The 20,743-nt window shown below is 43.5% G+C and overlaps 1 protein-coding gene across 4 annotated transcripts in view; it reads right to left on the bottom strand.

Annotated features, from left to right (window-relative positions):
- LOC308677514 (aldehyde dehydrogenase family 16 member A1-like) overlaps positions 1-20,743 on the bottom strand; it is a gene marked incomplete at its 5' end in the record, with an annotated part of 56,545 nt that overhangs the window by 19,493 nt on the left and 16,309 nt on the right. For all 4 annotated transcript variants that reach the window (XM_081343975.1, XM_081343977.1, XM_081343976.1 and 1 more), the window contains 8 exons: positions 3,678-3,845; positions 6,364-6,530; positions 6,608-6,713; positions 8,489-8,625; positions 13,914-14,012; positions 14,693-14,890; positions 16,018-16,170; positions 18,496-18,680. In XM_081343975.1, the coding sequence (XP_081200101.1) occupies positions 3,678-3,845; positions 6,364-6,530; positions 6,608-6,713; positions 8,489-8,625; positions 13,914-14,012; positions 14,693-14,890; positions 16,018-16,170; positions 18,496-18,680 (1,213 nt within the window). The remainder of the gene's footprint in view (positions 1-3,677; positions 3,846-6,363; positions 6,531-6,607; positions 6,714-8,488; positions 8,626-13,913; positions 14,013-14,692; positions 14,891-16,017; positions 16,171-18,495; positions 18,681-20,743) is intronic.

The raw sequence follows: 20,743 nt of genomic DNA, 5'->3' as shown, positions 1-20,743 counted from the left end.
CTTTACAATAATTAAACATTATTTTATTTTTTGTCATTCAGCTTTCATTTTGTCCCTCCTCTGGCATCCTTTCTTTAATGGTTCTATTTCAGTATTTTTTTCAATATCAACTTGTCCTGTGACGAGTTGGCCATGGTGAGTTGTCCTAGACCAGTGATGGCGAACCTTTTAGAGACTGAGTGCCCCAAAACTGCCCCCACCCCATCCTGCCTGCTCTGCCTCCCCACCCCCCACAGGGCCACTCACCACCTCCACAGCATGAGGGCGGAGTCTTGTCCCCGCTGCCCAGCTGCCATGTTCTTGGCTGCTCTGCTCTGTGCGGGCTGTGCTTGGGGGTGACTCTCCTCCGGGGGGGGCTGCTGGCGAGGAGGGGGCCCCGGGGGGAGATGGGGCGACGGCGCACGCACCCACAGAGGGGGCTCTGAATGCCACCTCTGGCACGCGTGCCATAGGTTTCTACCACTGTCCTAGACCCACCAGGCCATGAACAACCAAGCGATAAGCATCCCATCCAACTGCATTGCATTTGCAGATTCTCTGGCACCACAGCTGGAGCAGATCTTTGCTTGAAACCCGGACACCCTTCTCTAATCTGGATGCCTTCCAGATGTGCATGAATTTTGAATCTCATTCCCCTCAGATAGTTGGGGAAAGCTAGGCTGGAGCCAATGATTTGGCTCACCAAAAGGCAAAAGTACATCTTCAGGGTTCTGCATTAAAGGACAGATATATCGAGGCAAGCATGGAAGATATTTGGAAGGGGAAAAAAATCACACCCAGAAGCTGAAAGTCTCTCTAGCGTATTGCACAAGACAGCAGCAAAATAAAATAGCACTTTTGCCAAAATATACAAGTAACATTTCCAAACGTCCACCACCCATCCCTTTCACTCTGTCAGGATTCAGATGATGAAATTGCACTTGGGTTAAAAAAAATCAGAACCCATCACAAATGTGTGCTCAAGTAGCAGTCTGCAGGACATAAGGAAGGAAACGCACGGATAGTCCTCGACTTACAGCAGTTCATTTGGTGACCATTCAAAGTTACAACGGCACTGGAAAAAGTGACTTATGACCGGTTTTCGCACTAATGACTATTGCAGCATCCCTGTGATCACGTGATTAAAATTCAGAGGATTGGCAACTGGTTCCTATTTATGACAGTTGCAGCGTCCCGGGGTCATGTGATCACCTGTTGCGACCTTCTGACAAGCAAAGGGAAAACTAGGGAAGCTGGATCCACTTAACAACTGTGTTACTAACTTAACAACCGCAGTGATCCACTTAACAACTGTGGCAAGAAAAGTAAAAAAAATGGGGTAAAATTCACCTAATAATTGTCTTGCTTAGTAACAAAAAAAATTGGGCTCAATTGTGGTCATAAATCAAGGACCACGTGTATTAGAGGATTAGTTAGCATCTAATGTCCTCTGCTGGTGGGTCTTGGAAAAAAAATTGGCCAAGCTTTAGACCACTGCTCCTATAAACCAAATTAATTTATACACATCGATTCATAAATGAAACATCCGGCAATGCTTCTAATTCAATGTAATCTGTTTACATGATAATTATCCAAAGATATTATTTGGCATGTGTAACAAATCCCAGTGTTAAATCCTTGTGGAATTTTTGATATAATTTCCCCCTCCCTTGGGCTCAAGATTTTCTGAGATATAACTTTATTCCTTACACTAAACAGGAGCGCTGGACTGGACACTCTACACATTGTTTCTCAAACTTGGCAAGTTTAAGGTGAGTGGACTTCAACTCCCAGAATTCCACAGCCAGTAATGCTGGCTGAGGAATTCTGGGAGTTGAAGTCTATAAATTTTAAAATTGCCAAGTTCGAGAAACACTATCCAGAAAAATCTCTTCTAATTTTGTGCAGCTATATAACAACAACAACAACAACAACAAAGTTGGAAGGGACTTTGGAGGTCATCTAGTCCAACCCCCTGCTCAGGCAGGAAACCCTATACCATTTCGGACAAATGGCTGTCCAGTCTCTTCTTAAAAACTTCCAGTGTTGGAGCATTCACAGCTTCTGGAGGCAAGTTGTTCCACTGATTAATTGTTCTAATTGTCAGGAAATTTCTCCTTAGTTCTAGGTTGCTTCTCTCCTTGATTAGTTTCCATCCGTTCCTTCTTGTCCTGCCTTCGGGCACTTTGGAGAAGAGGTTGACTCCCTCTTCTTTGTGGCAACCCCTGAGATATTGGAACACTGCTATCATGTCACCCCTCACTCTTCTCTTCGTTAAACTACACATACCTAATTCCAGAAACTGTTCCCTATATGTTTTAGCCTCCAGTCCCCCAATCATCTTTGTTGCTCTTCTCTGTACCCTTTCTAGAGTCTCGACATTTTTTTTACATTGTGGTGACCAAAACTGGAAGCAGTATTCCAAGTGTGGCCTTACCAAGGGTTTGTAAAGTGGTATTAACACTTCACGTGATCTTGATTCTATTCCTCTGTTAATGCAGCCTAGCATTGTGTTGACTTTTTTGGCAGCTGCAGCACACTGCTAGCTCTTATTTAAGTAATTGTCCACTAGGACTCCAAATCCCTCTCACAGTTACTACTATTGAGCAAGGTACCACCTATACCAGGGGTAGGCAACCTTGGCTCTTTTATGACTCGTGGACTTCAACTCCCAGAATTCCTGAGCCAGCTATAGTGGCTCAGGAATTCTGGGAGTTGAAGTCCACGAGTCATAAAAGAGCCAAGGTTGCCTACCCCTGACCTATACTATGCATTTGGTTTTTCTTGCCTAAATGTAGAACCTTAATTTTTTCACCATTGAATTTCATTTTGTTAGATAGCTCCCAATGTTCAAGTCTGTCAAGATCCTCCTGTATCTTAAGCCTATCTTCTGGAGTATTGGCTATTCCTGCCAGCTTGGTGTTGTCTGCAAATTTGATGAGTTCCCCATCTATCCCCTCATCCAAATCATTGATGAAGATGTTGAAGAGCACTGGGCCCAGAACAGAGCCCTTAATTTAACTATTAAGGCAAAACAAAATGTTAATTAACACAGAACATGGAACATTGTAGGGAGCTTGTCTTGAAGTATGCAGCTGTGAGTGTGCCGATAAACCACAGACACCTCTGTCTATAGATAGTCCTCAACTTACTGAATTTGGAATTAAAGTCATAAGTCGTGGCAGTGGTTAAGCAGGTCACACCAGATTTTACATTTTTCTCGTGGCAGTTATTAAGTGAATGCCATGGCCCTTAAGTGAACACAGTAGTCATTAATTAAATCTGTTTTACCCAATGGTCATTTCTTGCAGAAAACCGGAAGTAAATGCTGGAAATGGGCAAAAACTGCTGGAAATTGTGGTCATGTGACCATGGGACGCTGCAAACTACCGAAAATGCAAGCTGGTTGCCAAAGGTCCAAATGTGATCATGTGATGCACATTCTCTCTCTCTCTCTCTCTCTCTCTCTCTCTCTCTCTCTCTGTGTGTGTGTGTGTGTATGCACGCATAGCTATTTAATTCTGGAACCAAGTCATAAGTACCTTTTGGGTGGTGGGGGGGTGCGCTGTAATTTCAAATGGTCGCTAAGCAACTGGTCATTAAGCAAGGGCTGCTTGTATGTATGGTAGCTTACAATCAGAGAAGAACCCCCAAGTCCCTGGGTTAGATGGTAAGCTAAATGAAAGGTCAGGACTCACCCAGGGGCTGCTTTGTGAGCGGCTTCCACTGCATTATGGATGTCTTTCACATTCCCATCGGCCACACAGGCCATCGCTTTGCCCGCGTGATCAAGGATGGCTCGGGAACTCAAGGAATCTGGCCTCTTCTGAGCACCACCATAATACAGTTTGTAGGTTCGGTCCACACTGCGGGTGAGAGGGAGGGAGGGAGGGAGGGAGAGAAGGAAGGAAGGAAGGAAGGAAGGGAGGGAGGGAGGGAGGAAGGACGGACTATAATAGAGCCTTTGCCTCTTGTTCTTTTGAATCCATTTCAAAAGAAAAGCAACAAACTCTGGGTGCATGGATTTTACAGATAGGTGGAGACTTCCCAAGGACGAGATTCTCTAGAACGCAGTAAGCTGCAAAGGGGTTTGGTAAGTGAAAATGTCTGGATATTAGACATAGTCCTTCTATTAAGGTTAGTTCTTTATATTCAAAGGCTACAAAAATCCCCTATTTCCTCAAGACTGAGGTACCAACGAGGCCTATGAATCCTGATTATTTAATAAGAAGGGAAAGGTTGTCTACCTATGCTGAAATGCACCGTATCGTTGCCGGGCGTGAGAGAAACCAGCCCTCTTATTGATCATAGGGATGGTTCACATTCATACTCACTCTAAGGTTCAAATCCCTGCTCCCTCACCAAGCTTACTTATTGACCTGGGCCCCATTATTGTTTTTAGAGTTTAGCTGAAGGTAGGGGAACTCTGTACATTGAACTTTGGAAGAAGGATTAGGCGTTGGGCAATGAATCAGAATAGATACTCAGGTTTAAATGCTGGTGAACCCTTGATCCTAACCACTTTTCAAAAACTCATTAATGAGCTGCACTCCAAAACTAGGAAATGGCTCCATCTTAAACAAAACTCAACGGTAAAGATCCTTTCCTGTTTTTTTTTCTTAAGCCTCATTGTAAATTTCCATTCTTGCTGAAAAGTGAATTAGGATACATATCCCAGGTTTTTGCACAGTTGTAAAGCTTCAGCAATTCTGGATAAAATGCTATGGTCATTTTATCCATAGCATTCCCCATAAAAGTGTACCCTAGAGATAAAGGGGGGGGGGACTGACATCTTTATTGTAGTGTTTAAGGTGTTAGACTAGAAGCCAGGAGACTGTGAGTTCTAGTCCCACATTTGACATGAAAGCTGAGCCAATCACCAGGAAACTGTGAGTTCTAGTCCTCCCAGAGGCATGTACTTCTTCTCTCAGCCCAATCTACCTACCAAAGTTGTTGCTGTGAGAAAATAAAAGGCAGGAGCCCAATGCACACCACCATGAGCTGTATAAAAAAACTAGGCAAAATATACATCTGATAATAATAATATGCAAACATCAAATTAGCACATACGCTCATTAGTCTAGCCACCCTTTTAACATTCCCCACAATGCAAGGCTTTTGACAGGAGTGTTCAGGGGCTTCCCTATGTAACAACTCGCTGCAGGATAATTCACTATGGGATTAGTTCTTTTTATTAATCATCATCAAAGCATTACAAAATACTTTGGTAGTCATAGAAATGATTTCCTTTGATACAACAGCTAAAATAATTTTGATGAAAACATAGTCAACAAAAACAAAAATGGATGATCTGAAACTTGAGCTGGCCACGAACAAGGAGTGTATATCGGAGATGGTGACCCTTTGAGAGCTGTATGCCATGAAATTTCATTTTGATGTATGCCAATTGGTGTACATTTAAAGTGACAATAAAGATTATTATTATAAAACTTTTATTCATAAAACATGAAACTCAGTCAACTGAACACTCAAATTGACTGGCACTAATGGTTGACACGGGTTGCTGCCAGCATCCTAGGTATCAACCAGGTATCTGCTTAAAATGAAAGATGTTCCGAGTAGCGCAGTTTTTTGTAGCTCTGCTGGAGTTATTGCAGGAAGCTGCAATTTCTTGATGTGTTTTGCAAAGTTTTTGGACATAGTTCCCAGTGCCCCGATGACAATGGGCAGGGATAGGCAACCTCGGCTCTTTTATGACTCATGGACTTCAACTCCCAGAATTCCTGAGCCAGCCTGGCTCAGGAATTTTGGGAGTTGAAGTCCATGAGTCATAAAAGAGCCGAGGCTGCCTACCCCTGACAATGGGTATCACTGTTACATGTTTCATCCATAATCGCGCAGTTTCGATGGCCAGGTCACAGTATTTCATAATTTTTTCCAGTTCTTTTTCTTCGACTCTGGCATCTCCTGGTACAGCGATATCAATCAACTGTATGCTTCGGTTCTCTACAACTGTGATATCTGGCATGTTGTGTTCCAAATGGCGATCTGTCTGTATTCGGAAGTCCCACAAGATCTTCACCCTCTCATTCTCAACAACTTTTTCCACCCTATGTTCCCACGACTTTTCGGACACAGGCAAGTCGTATTTTTTACACAATGCCCAGTGGATTAGTTTAGCAACTCGCTCATGTCTAGCTTTGTGTTGTTGTTGTTGCTCACGTCTAGCTTTGTGTTGTTGTTGTTATTATTATTATTATTATTATAAAAGGATGCCACGGTGAGTTGTACCATTCTGTTCTGAGATACTGTAGCTGAGTAACATCATCAAGTCCGATTCTCTTTTTTTAAAAAAAAATCCTTGCTACAAAGTGTGTGAAGTCGTTTTCTGAGAAAATCAGACACTTTCATACTTATTCTTACCTTGGAATGTCTTCATTCAGCTCAGAAACTAGAGAGCACGGAGTCTTATCCCCAGGAATCACTGGGAGATCACTCTTTGGTGAGGTAGCAAAGATTTTGTAATTCAGGTCCACACTACAAATGCGCGGTTGAAGTTCCCAGATTGGTCTCACATATTCATAAAGTGCCTGGACAGAAAGAATTCAGAATGAAACTTGGAGATGTGCTGGGATCCCTCCCGTCAGCCAGTTACTTCCTCACTAACCTCTTTGCCTCCGTTCCGTCCATGGCCACTTTCCTTGTACCCTCCAAAGGCAGCTGCGGCATCTAACATATTGTGGCTGTTGATCCAGACTGTTCCAACCTGCAAACTAAGAATACAGAAGGAAAAAAAAGAGGGTGTGAAATATCAAGTATCGCGACACAAAAAGTTAAACACTTTTGCTCTTTCTGTATTCTTGGGAGACACTTGCGGACAGATACCCAATGTCCTTGAAGGTGTTACAAGCCTGCACAGTAGAACCAACTGGACTGCTTCAGCTTATAAACACATGTGTAGGTGAAAGCTGCCTTTTTATAAAACATGCCATACAAGTAAAAATAAATAAAATTAGCCTAGTGGGGAATATTCTGATTTGGAACCTTTTGATGTGGTACTTTCAGGAAATGAAATAGGACAGGGCTTTTCAACCTTTTCACCCATTGTACCACTTTTAGGATATGGCAACATCTGAGTACCACCAGTTGCCTAGCAAGGTGTCAAAAACGTGATGACCAAAAAAAAACCAAAAAAAAGGAAAAAAGTGATGAAATACAGTTAGTCCTCAGCTTACAACAGTTCGCTAAGTGACTGTTCGAAGTTACAATGACACTGAAAAAAGGGCCCCCCAAGCCACAGCTGAGCAAGACACCTGCCTGCCCGCCAGGCAGCGCTGTTCCTCCTGTCCGAGGTTTTCATTGTTGTGAGCATTTCTGTTGAGGATTGGTAGCAGGGGTGGGGTGGGGTGTGTTTTGTTTTTATTTCCCCCCCCTCTGCTGGGTGGTTGCAGCAGGTTTTGGTCACTTCACATGACCCTGGGACACCGTGACCGTCATAAATATGTATCGGTTGCCAAGCATCTGAATGTAAATCACAAGACCCTGAAGATGCTGCAACATTCCAGCTGATCCGCGCTTCTTCTGGGCTCAGCAGAAGCACCACGATCAGCCCCGAGTTCCAGCTGGAGCCTGGCGCTGATCCTGGCGCTTCCGCTGAGCCCTGACAGCCCTGCAACTCCAGCCATCTCTCGCTCAGGCTTGTGCGGTGCTGCCACCGGTTCATCTCATTCCCCTCCCCCGCCACCACTTTTCTAGGATGGTCACGTACCACCTGCCAGGTGCCAATGTACCACAGGTGGTACCCGTATCATTGGTTGAAAAGCCCTGAAATAGGAGGACACATTCAGAAACATCATGATGGTGATTTGAGTCTTCCATCTCAGCATTCAGTCACCTGATCCTACAAGGGGGTTACATTTAAGAAAGCTTAGGGGATTGGCAATTTTCTATAGAATCACAGCTGCTTCCCTGGGATGAACATTTCTGGCCTTATTGGATACTGAAGCTCTTGTATTACAGGTAGTCCTTGGCTTACAACCACAATTGAGCCCAACGTTTCTGTTGTTAAGTAAGACCTTTGTTAAGTGAGTTTCGCCCCATTTTGTGACCTTTCTTGCCACAGTTGCCAAGGGAATCCCTGCAGCCGGTAAGTTCGTAACCCAGTTGGTTAGGTAAATATGGCTTCCGTATTGACTTTGCTTGTCAAAAGTTTGTGTAAAAGCGATCTGATAATCCTGGGACACAGCAATAAGTCACAAGCATGAACCGGTTGCCAAACGTCTGAATTTGGATCACATGTCCATGGGGATGCTGCAAAGGCGAACTGTGAAAAATGATTGTAAGTCACTCTCTTTTCAGTGCTGTTGTAACTTTGAACATTCACTAAATGAGCTGTTGTAAGTCGAGGGCTACTTGTACGGGGGGGGGGGGGAAACAATGATTTAGATTTCTGTGATTGGGAACTGAATGGTAGAATCCAGATGGAGCAGGGATCCGGATAAGAGATCAGGACACCTTAACGAAGATCAGGCTGCACTTATAGTGGTACCTGTGGGCAACTTCGAGCGCTAAGGAAAGAATTTCGGTCCACACACTAGCAGCCAGTCCATGAGGTGTGCTGTTCCCCAAAGCCACCGCTTCCTTGGTTGTCCGGAAAGTCAGGGATACCAGAACAGGTCCAAAGATCTGGAAAAGAAAATGCCTTAGATCAGACATGTCAAACACAAGGCCCGGGGCCCAGATCCGGCCCGTGAAGTGGTTTCATACGGCCCGCAAAGCCATCCTGGAAACAGTGAGGGAACGACCCCCACTGCCTTGGCCCTGGCCCAGAGACCCTCCTTCTGCCAGAGACCCTCAGATTTGTCCCACTCCTGCCCAGGCCCCCATAGGCACCCTTGATGCGAACAATGTAGAGCTGGCCATGCCCACCCCGTAGGCCATACGCACTCTAGCCATGCCCACCCAATAGGCCACACCCACCCGGCCCCCTGAGGGCAACCGCAATGCTGATGTGGCCCTCACTGAAATTGAGTTTGACACCCCTGCCTTAGATCATTTTCAAAAGATGAGAATTCATTACCTCATAAACTCTGCCAAGGAAGCAAAGTTTGGCTGAGAAAAGCAGAAGCTGCTGCATGGCAGACACAGCAGATTAGTATGAATAGTTCAATTTAAACATTTTGTGTAGGATGAAAAGCAGCACTTCCTTCAATTTTTTTTAGGCTGGGAATGAGCAACCTGGAGCCCCCAAGGCCACAAAAATATCCTGGAAGACTCCAGAGTCCCTTCACCACAATAACCAAAATCTGGTGGAATGGAAAATACAGGGAACGTAGACAAAGATGTAGCATACAGGTAGTCAACTTACAGCAGTTCATTTATGGATTGTTCGAAGGTACAACGGCACTGAAAAAAGTGACCTATAGCCATTTTTCAGACTTAATAACCATTGCAGCATCCCCATGGTCACGTGATCAAAATTCAGACAGTTGGCAGCTGACTCAGGTTTATAACTGTTGCAGTGACCAAGGGACAGGTGGTCCCCTTTTATGACCTTCTAAAAAGCAAAGTCAATGGGAAAGCCAGATTCGCTTAACAAACGTGTTACTAACGTAAACAACTGCAATGATTCATTTAACAACTGTGCCAAGATAGGTCATAAAATAGGCAAAACTCACTTAGCAGCTGTCGAGGACTGCCTGTACAGTTAAAGCACATTTGTTATAAAGGTGGTCCTCGATTTCAAACTGTAATGGAGCGGTCATGATAGCTATAAATTTTGCAACTGCTTCAGTCGTAAAAGAAATGCTGCAGGCATCCAATGAAGTAATGTTTCGTTACAGCTCTGGTTTTGCTGAAAAGTGACAGTAATTGCTGGCCGGTTTTCGGCGAAACCACCATAAAACACGGTGCCCAGTTCTGGGATGCTATTTGCGAAGTCGTGTCCGACTCATCGTGACCCCATGGACAACGTTCCTCCCTTCCTGTCCTCTACCATCTTCTGGATTCCATTTAAGCTCACGCCTACTGCTTCAGTGACTCCATCCAGCCACCTCATTCTCTGTCGTCCCCTCCTTCTATTGCCCTCAATCTTTCCCAGCATTAGGCTCTTCTCCAGTGAGTCCTTCCTTCTCATTAAGTGGCCAAAGTATTTGAGTTTTAGCTTCAGGATCTGGCCTTCTAAAGAGCAGTCGGGGTTGATCTCTAGGACTGACCGATTTGATCACCTTGCAGTCCAAGGGACTCGCAGGAGTCTTCTCCAGCACCATAGTTCAAAGGCCTCAATTCTTTGGCACTCAGCCTTTCTTATGGGATGCTATATAAACAGCAATAAATGCAGCGTGGTTGCTGAGTACCTGAGGTCTGGTCACATGAGTGTGGAGGGGGAGCAACCATTGGGATTTTAAACCCAGGTCGCAAGTAGCCCCCACGTTGGCCTGTGTAACTCCAAACAATTCAGTCGTTAAGTCGAGAATTACCCGTTGTTACAAAATGAAGAAACAAAGCTAAATGTCCATCTCTTATACCCCAAAAAAGGCAGGGGTGGGGAACAGGAGGCCCTTCTCCATGCATGTGATCATCGGTATCACCACTCACTGCACCCTTATTATCTAAAGCCACTTTCCCATTACGTAGTGCACCTAAGTATCTTCTTTATATTAGGCACAAATTTGTTAAACTTTGCTAACGTAAGATTTTCTGTGGGTTTTCCCCCCCCTCTATTTAATTCACCCTGCTGTATTAAAAGTCCTGGACAAGATCAAGCTCTTTCTCTCTTTCAATCACAATTTGGTGTCGCGAGAGGGCCCCCTGTTAGTTCATCACGGCATAACTTCCTTGGACGGATGCCAAGGATGGAAGAGAGTAACAACTGTTATGAACCTAACAACTGTGCAAAGGGTTCAGGAGGGATGCTTTGCACACTGCAGTAAGCAAAGCATCCTCCCTTAATGCTTTTAAAAAAAACAGCCACATCCTCTGAAAGGCAGGGAGTGACTAGAGGCAGGCCTCAACGTACGACCAGAGTTAAGCCCAAAATTTCTGTTGCTAAGCGAGATGTTTGTTAAATGAATTTTGCCCCATTTTACGACCTGTCTTGCCACAGAAGATAAATGAATCATTGCAGTTGTTACGTTAGCAACCTGGTTGGTAAGTAAATCTGACTTCCCCATTGACTTTGCTTGGCAGAAGGTCACAAAAGGGGATCACGTGAACCCTGATCCCCTAATGCAGGGGTAGGCAACATTGGCTCTTTTATGACTCGTGGACTTCAACTCCCAGAATTCCTGAGCCAGCATGGCTGAACTTGAAAACCTCCCCCTTTCCCCTCAGCATGGCTGGCTCAGGAATTTTGGGAGTTGAAGTCCATGAGTCATAAAGCGGCCTAGGCCAGGGGTAGGCAACCTTGGCTCTTTTATGACTCGTGGACTTCAACTCCCAGAATTCCTGAGCCAGCATAAAAGAGCCAAGATTGCCTACCCCTGCCCCAATGCAACTGTCATATATATGAGTCAGTTTTCAAGCCTCTGAACTTAACAACAATAATAATAATAATGGAGAATGAGAGGGTGAAGATCTTGTGGGACTTTCGAATACAGACAGATCGCCTTTTGGAACACAACACGCCAGATATCGCAGTTGTAGAGAACCGAAGCATACAGCTGATTGATATCGCTGTACCAGGAGATGCCAGAGTCGAAGAAAAAGAACTGGGAAAAATTACGAAATATCGCGACCTGGTCATCGAAACTGCGCGATTATGGATGAAACGTGTAACAGTGATACCCATTGTCATCGGGGCACTGGGACCTATGTCCAAAAACTTTGCAAAATACATCAAGAAACTGCAGCTTCCTGCAATAATAACTCCAGCAACGCTACAAAAAACTGCGCTACTTGGAACATCTTACATTTTAAGGAGGTACCTGGTTGATACCTAGGATGCTGGCAGCAATCCGTGTCAACCATCAGTGCCAGTCAACTTGAATGTTCAGTTAATTGGTGGTGATGCTGTCTAACCCACATTTTTCTATCTTATCAAGTAGTAGGTTGTGATCTACCTTATCAAATGCCTTACTGAAGTCCAAGTAAATTATATCCACAGCATTCCTCTGGTCCACTAATTTTGTCACTTGGTCAAAGAATGCAATAAGATTTGTCTGGCATGATCTGTTTTTGACAAACCCATGTTGTCTTTTGGTAATGACTTTGTTTGCCTCTAGGAGGTGTTCGCTGATTCGTTGTTTGATTATCTTTTCCAGAATCTTCCCAGGTATTGAGGTCAGGCTGATAGGCCTGTAGTTTTCTGGATTCATTCCCCCTCCCCCCCCCTTTTTTTTTGAAGATGGGAACTACATTACCGTAGTTCTTTTCCAGTCCTCTGGTAGTTCCCCAGTGCTCCAGGATCTTTGAAAGATTTTTTAGTTAATTTTTTAGTTTAATTTTGATCACATGACCACAGAGATGCTGCAACGGTCGTAAATGTGGAAAACGGTCAGGTCACTTTTGCCAGTGCCGTTGTAACTTTGAACAGTCACTAAATGAACTATTGTAAGTTGAGGACTACCTGTATTTCAGAGCTTTTCCCCAATTGTCTATCTGTGTATGTCTATCAGTTATCAGCAAAATAAAAATGCCTACACACGTATGTGGGAAAATTTGGGAACAAGCACATGGAATCTTTTGGAGGATGGGGCTGCTTTAACATTTTGAGGAAGGGTATTTATTGGCATTCCTTCCTAATACTTTATATAGACATAATAATCAGCAAACGTCAAACCTAGCATAGCACTAATCTTTTTTCAGTCTTCTATCTGCAAACCTAAATGTTGCTACTTTAAGACATCTATTTATTCAACTTAATATGACTTTTAAAACAGCCATATTATTTCTCAGGCAGGCACAGAAACTTGTAAAGGAACAGGAGAACTTTTGCATGAGGTCTGAAGCATTTTCAAAGCCCTACTTTTGACCCCCACCATTTACTACAGCTTTCTTCAACCTGCCAGCCTTCAGGAGCTTACAGAAGTTACAATCCAAAAGTACATACAGAGGGAAGAGAGAAGACAAAGAGAGGCAGAAAGAATGGAGAAAAGGTAGGATATTGTTAACGTTGCCCATGTTTAAATGGTCACAGGCTAAGTTCAGAATGGCGGCCTCATCTACCAAGGTGCCTTCCATCAAATGCCTCAGAATTTCCAATTCAACATGGTCTCAGGGTCAGTGGGTATTAAAACAATTACATTAACAATTAAAGCAAGAGAGGTCTAACGTGTCTGAAAATAGCAGGTGAGGGAAAGAAAGATGGATTAAAACTAGTTTAAAAGAAATCTAGCATATGGCCAGACATAGTTACCTGAAGAGGGAACAGCTCCTTGCATTGGCTCAGTGCTGTCTTTCTTTCTTTCTTTCTTTCTTTCTTTCTTTCTTTCTTTCTTTCTTTCTTTCTTTCTTTCTTTCTTTCTTTCTTTCTTCTTTCTTTCTTTCTCTTTCTTTCTTTCTTTTTCTTTCTTTCTTTCTTTTTCTTTCTTCTTTCTTTCTTTTTTTCTTTCTCCCTTGCTTCATCTATCTGTCTGTCTGTCTACGCACCTTATCTATCTATCATCTATCATCTATCTATCTATCTATCTATCTATCTATCTATCTATCTATCTATCTATCTATCATCTATCTATCTATCTATCTATCTATCTATCTATCTATCTATCTATCTATCTAATTTATCTATCTCACCTTTATTATTTTTAATCACAAGAACAACCCTGTGAGGTGGACTGGGCTAAAAGAAAGTGACTGGCCCAAAGTCACCCAGGTGGCTTTCATGATCAAGGCAGGATTAGAACTCACAATCTCCCGGTTTCTGGCCTAGAGCCTTAACTACTGGACCTAACTGGCTCTCATTATTCCATTTATTACCAGCATTAATTTCTAGTGATTAAATCACCTATCAGAAATGCTTTCTCATCTCCTCCTACCTCTTCCCGGACGCAACGGGAGGTTGGATACACGCCGGTGATTAAGGTTGGAGGGTAAAACAATCGACTTGATGGGAGGGATGCCCAGGCCTGGAAAACCTAAAAAACAATAACTACTTTTGAATTATGTTGACAGTCATCGGTCACAGAATTCCTAATCTGGATTCCTATGCAGAACAGGGGGTTGGGTTCAATATCTATATGGTCCCTTCTCTGCTATGCTTCTAGTTCAGGGTTGAACTCTAGGATTCTTGTGCTCCCTCTGAGCTTGGTTGTTTTCTTGCAGACATTTCATTATCCAACTATTCCTTAACAAGTGACAAAAAAACCTCAAGGCCATAATTTTCACAAATCACAACAGATGTTCCACAGACATGTTTTACAGTGGTTTTTTACACAACAGTAGGCTTATTTCTATTTACATCTTTGTGAGCAATGCGGTTTGGCTCTGGAATAAATTCCATATCTAATACCATTTACGGAAATGGACCCCCCATTTTTTTTAAGACATTGCCATCAACTATGTGTGAGATGACTTTTCCATCAAATACACATTAATAAATTTATTCCCTAAAGATATTTTTATTACACATAAAAAGCTGATTTTCCTGAAGCCAAGTTTAATGCTGTTCAACTGCAATGGTAAAAAAATGTGAATTAAGTACTTTTAATAATTTAGATAATCAATAATTTTAATGGTTAAATATTAAAAATCAATTGTGCGGGGGCGGGGGTTGGCCATAAGACCGATCTGTCTGGCATGACTTCTTCCCATTTACCTCAGCCCCCTCATTCCGAGCTTCTTCCACCAGGCTCTCAATGAAATTTCGCTGTTTTTCGCTGGCCAACGGTCCCACATCTGTGATTTTGTCCAGAGAGTCTCCTAAGCGAAGTTGCCCCATTCGGTGCTTCAGGCGTTGAATAAAGTCTTTGGCAATGGATTCCTGAAGGAACAGCTGAGCCCCAGCACTGTGGATCTGAGAAGGGGAAGGAAAAGCCGCCCACAGGGTTAATTAATTCAATCCTTGGCTGCAGGATTTTGCAGCCAAGATTCTGCTCGAGTAAGAATAAAACTCACTGCCTGGTTCATCAAAAAATGTTTCAGCTTAAGAACGTGTGGATAAACAATTACAAAAATAATGTGATTCCCACATTGATTCTTTGCCCATTTTGGAAATGTTTGGAATTTGTTTCGCTTTGGTGTGTTGTATCGGATGAACACTGCAGTTTATTCCGTAAACTATAGCTAAGCAAACCCTGACTTGGTCAATGCAGAATTCTTGTATTATTGTCTATTTCTGACACTATTCAAAGGGTTAGGTATGACCTACAAAATCCTGTATGCCTGGGAAGCAGACTATTTCCAACTATTTGAGACTGGCCGGACTTTAATGTCTTGCTATCTTTGCAGACAAGCTTGGAGTTAATGCCAGAGAGATCCTTTTCAAGTATCCCTGCCCTTTCTTTCTTCTCTTTCCGCTAACTGGAAAAATGTTGAAGTTCTAACAGTAGGAGTCATTAATTTATTTTTAAAATTGTTGTGTTCTTGCTTGATCTTTTAATTATATGTCTAGTCCAGGGGTAGGCAACCTCGGCTCTTTTATGACTCATGGACTTCAACTCCCAGAATTCCTGAGTCAGCTGACTCGGGAATTCTGGGAGTTGAAGTCCATGAGTCATAAAAGAGCCGAGGTTGCCTACCCCTGGTCTAGTCCCTATCTATTTTTAGGGACTACTTAATGTAACATTAAATAAACGTCTTAAAACAGTGTGAGCACAAAAAAATAAAATAAAAATAAACGCAACTGTAATTGGCTAAATAGGTGCAACTCAATGGGGCAGCTGATGTGGACATCCAAAGTTTTATATATGTGTGCCAGAATTTTCAGAAAATTCTGGACAAAGATTTACTATATCATAATGTCAAAATCTCATACTCTGCCAAAGAAGAAATACAAAGAATGGAGTTTTTTTTAATATTTCCCTCTTTTGCAGTGATTGGATGAGCAACCATTCAGCAGCCTGAAAAAAAGAGGGAAATGTTAAGAAACAACCATTCCCCAGGTCTCTTCTTCATCCGATCCTATCTTTGGTAAAAGCATACCTGTCCTCGATTTAGCCAGATGGCATCCACCACTGCGTCAACAGCACTATCCAAGTCAGCTGAGTCAAAGACAAGGAAAGGCAACTTCCCCCCAAGTTGGAGACAAAGCTTCTTGCCGCTGCCAGCTGTGGCTCGACGCAGACAACGGCCCACCTGTAACAACAACACATTCCCCATCACACCAATCGAATCGTATTCAAAATGGGCATTGACCATCCCTCCCACACCAGCCCGAAGTCCCATTCCCCATGTCAAATTCTTGTGCTAGTTGGAATAAGGGAGAATGGACATGTCACTGATCATGGAGTAAGCAGGAGACTGAAGGTCTTGCACTACGCCACAGGTAGGCCACCTCGGCTCTTTTATGACTCATGGACTTCAACTCCCAGAATTCCTGAGTCAGGAATTCTGGGAGTTGAAGTCCATGAGTCATAAAAGAGCCGAGGTTGCCTACCCCTGCACTACACTATCAAAAGAACATGAAATGCAGTGGATGATGGGTAAACACAAGAAAGCTGGAGTGAAGTAGGTGCAGGTGGTCCTCGACGTATGACCCTAACCGAGCCCAAAATGCCTGCTGCTAAGTGAGACATTTGTTAAGTGAGTTTTGCCCCATGTAACGACCTTTCTTGCCACATTTGTTAAGTGTGTCACTGCAGATGTTAAATTAGTAGCAATAGCAATAGCACTTAGCCTTCTATACTGCTTCGCAGTCGTTCACAGCCCCCTCTAAGCCGTTTATAGAGTCAGCCTATTGCCCCCAACAATCTGGGTCCTCATTTTACTGACCTCGGAAGGATGGAAGGCTGAGTCAACCTTGAGCCGGTAAGACTCTAACTGCCGAACTGCTGGCAGCCAGCAGTCAGCAGAAGTAGCTGCAGAGTACCGCATTCTAACCACTGCACCACCTCGGCTCCTTATCATGATTATTAAGTGAACCTGGCTTCCCCATTGATTTTGCTTGTCAGAAGGTCAGAAAAGGTGATGACATGACCCAGGACGTTGCAGCCATCACAAACATGAGTCAGTTGCCAAGCATTCGAATTTTGATCGCTGACCATGGGGATGCCGCAACGGTCATAAGTGTAAAAAACGGTCATAAGTCACTTTTTCCAATGCTGTTGTAACTTCGGTCATTAAATGAACTGGTGTAAGTTGAGGACTACCTGTATTTATTGAGGGAAGAAGCAAAGAAGTTTGAAGCTCTTGCTTCCTAAGGTGAAATGCAGCTAAGTGATCCCTCAGAAAGCAGATCTAAAACTTAAGAGTGCACATTCTTTACTGTGACCATCTCCAACCGGACTACAGCTCCCATAATTCCAATGAACTAACTGGAATCCTGGGAGCTGCAGACCATCTAGTAGAGGGGTCTTCAAACTTGGCAACTTTAAGACTTGTGGACTTCAACTCCCAGAATTCCTCAGGGCGGACTGAAGAATTCTGGGAGTTGAAGTCCACAAGTTTTAAAGTTGCCAAGTTTGAAGATCCCTGATCTAATATGAAGCCTCAGGACAGGAAGTCCATTCTACCACTGCTGGACACACAGAAACAGATTGCTGAACTTCCCATTAGGTAAACTGAAGAAACAAAGGGGGCTTTTGAAAATTTCCCTTAAAATTTGGCAGCCAGAGGGATTGGTTGGAAAAACTCTTTGAATTTAATTGGACTAACAATTTGCCAAGGGCGGGACTGTTCTTTAGCAATGATAGTAGCATCATCGCTGCACAAAATCCAGCGGGCTAATTCCTTCATTTCTTCTTTTTGTGAATTTAACAGAAATACAGGAAATCAAAGGCGGCTTATACCAGGGGTGTCAAACTGCCAGCCCGCAGGCCAAATGCGTCACGATGAAACCGTGGGGAAAAAAACTCCAATCGTGTAACGTCGCGAGTTTCACATGTCTGCCTTATACAGTGAAAAATGCATCTATACAAAATCTTTTTTCTATTTTGTTGCTCAGCCTTCCCTAACCTGAGCATTTTCTGGTAAATGAACTTCAGGTCCCAGATTACTCTAGCCAACATAGCCACCTCACTACTGAGAATTTAGGGAGCTGAAGCCCGTATATAATTGGAGGCCGTCCAAATTGGAGAAAACCACCATTATAAATAAGTATTCCAAGAAGGCTCCACACCCATTTGCACTACTGAGGTGACCCTAAGGACGAACCAACAAAGCTCCAGGTGGCCTCAACGACTCTCTAAAAGAAGGCAAATGACCAGCTGTCTGCAAGGAGTATAAATCCTTCCATTGCCCACCATCCCAGATGGAGTTGAAGAAGCTTCTTGGATGAGAGGTGAAACGTCTTCAAAGAAAAAACAAGAAAGTCCAGTTGCCTCCTAAAAAAAAAGCACCTGTGGGCTTAGCCTACATACCAAATATGTTACCCTCAAGACTGGCAAAAAAACACACAAAAACCCTGATTTTCTCTTCTGAGCCTCTTCCTAAGTGCCTGGATGGAGAAGAGATGGGCTTTACCTTGGCAGTTCCAGCAAAGGCCACTTTGTCAATGCCTGGGTCGAGTGCCAAGGCTTCTCCCAGCCCCTGATTGCCAGTGACGACATTGAAGACTCCTGGGGGGAGCCCAGCTTGGGCACAGGCCTCGGCCAAGAACAGGGCAGCCAACCCGGTATTGCTGGCTGGCTTTAAGATCGCCGTGTTTCCTGTTGGCAAAGCATGCAGTGGAGAGTTAGGGATGGAAAAGAGAAAAGGCAGGTTTAAAAAAAAGCTAGAGAAATATATATATATATATATATATATATATATATATATATATATATATGTGTGTGTGTGTGTGTGTGTGTGTGTGTGTGTGTGTGTGTGTCATATGTTAACTATTAGAGCTAACAAAGCTAACAAAGCGAGAGAGAACCTGTGGCTCAAGAGGTAAAAACACTGCCTAATGTGCAATCAGCCCAGGTTCGAATCTCAGAAGGGTATGACTGACTGATGAAGACTAATGAGTCAGAAATGCATCTCAGCCTCCCTTTGTTAGTAATTTATACATATATATATATCACAGGAAGGCCTTGACTTACAACAGTTCGTTTAGTGACCATCCCGTCTTACAACGTCACTGTAAGAAATGACTTAGGGGCAGTTTTCACACGACTGTTGCAGCATCCCCATGGCCATATCATGAACATTCAGACAGCTGGCAACCCACTCATATTTACGATGGCTGCAGTGTCTCAAGAGTCACGTGATCCCCTTTTGAGACCTCCCGAAAACCAGATTCACTTAGTAACCACGTTACTAACTTAAGAACTACTACGATTCACTGATCAACTGTGGCAAGAAATGGGGCCAAACTCACTTAGCAAATGTCTCACTTAGCAAGATAAATTTTGAGCTCAACTGTGGTCGTAAGTTGAGGACTGCCTGTATTCCCAGTCACTTGGGGAAAACTGAAGGACGTTAGGCGGGGAAAAGCCGAAGACGACAAAGGGGGAGTCAACGAGTTCCATTTTTTTCATGACAGAAGACAGAAATTATGAGGCGCCAGATTTAGACTTGGTAAGGCCCCTAAGCTATCTAGGCTTCCCTCTTAAAATATTACACCAGAAGGTCTCACAAAAATGGACTTTGGGTTTTCACAAACAACTGAAGCTGTGGCTTGCTCAGCTTGTGATTATAACTGGTACTGGGTCAGCAGAATCAAGACAAGAAAGTATTTTCTTGTAAATAAGGACAATTTGAAAAAGACAGTTGAGGCAGGCAAAACATGGAACCAGACTTCTTTTTTCCGTCTCAAAGTTCAGTCTTGGGTAGGTGGAGAATGAACTGAAAAGGAAGATGGGGTTCTCCAAAGCACCTGAAAGCAGGACAAGAAGCAACGGATGGAAACTATTCAAGGAGAGAAGCAACCTAGAACTAAGGAGAAACTTCCTGACAGTTAGAACAATTAACCAGTGGAACAACCTGCCTCCAGAGGTGGTGAATGCTCCAACACTGGAGGTTTTTAAGAAGAGACTGGACAGCCATTTGCCTGAAATGGTATACGGTTTCCTGCCTGAGCAGGGGGTTGGACTAGATGACCTACAAGGTCCCTTCCAACTTTATATTATATTATAAAGTTCCTTGGCTCTTAATATCCCATGAAGAGCATTCTTATCAAGGTGACACCTAGCTCAGAAGACCGGTATTAGCCATGTATATCAGGTACGATAAGCCAGGGACAGATGAATAACAAATAAAAAATTAGATTTTGTGAGTTTTTATATCTACCCCAGAGGTCTCCAACCTTTTGGGTACCAGGGATCGGTTCCGTGGAGACAGGTTTTTCCGCAGACCGGAGGGTGCGTGGTTTTGTGTCCTGCCTGCGTCTCACAGATGGGGCTTTGCTTGTTTGTGCGGACCGGTTGCTGGCATGCCGCGGCCCGGGGTTAGAGACCCCTCATCTACACAACATATACTATTCAAAGTACCCAGTTTATAATCCCAGTTTGTTGGTGATGGTGCCTGAGTCAACATTCAGTGTAAGAAGTCCATGCAATTTTCTTGGCAATATGTCTTCGGTTTGTCACTGCCTTCTTCTCAAGTCTGAGAAAGAGTGAGTGACCTAACGTCGTCCAGCTGGCTTTGTGTCCAAGGCAAGATTCGACCTCACAAATGTCTGGTTTCTGGCCCGATGCTTTTAACCTCTACACGAAACTGACTCCAGGTTACAGTATTTCCTTGAAAAGCACAGCAGGGAGGCAAGATATGTTACAGGTCCCCTCTCTTA

This window comes from Vipera berus (genome assembly GCF_964194415.1).
Source record: "Vipera berus genome assembly, chromosome: Z".
Taxonomy (NCBI): Eukaryota; Metazoa; Chordata; class Lepidosauria; order Squamata; family Viperidae; genus Vipera; species Vipera berus.
The sequence above is the reverse complement of the archived record's forward strand: the minus strand, read 5'-3'. Positions and strand labels throughout refer to the sequence as shown.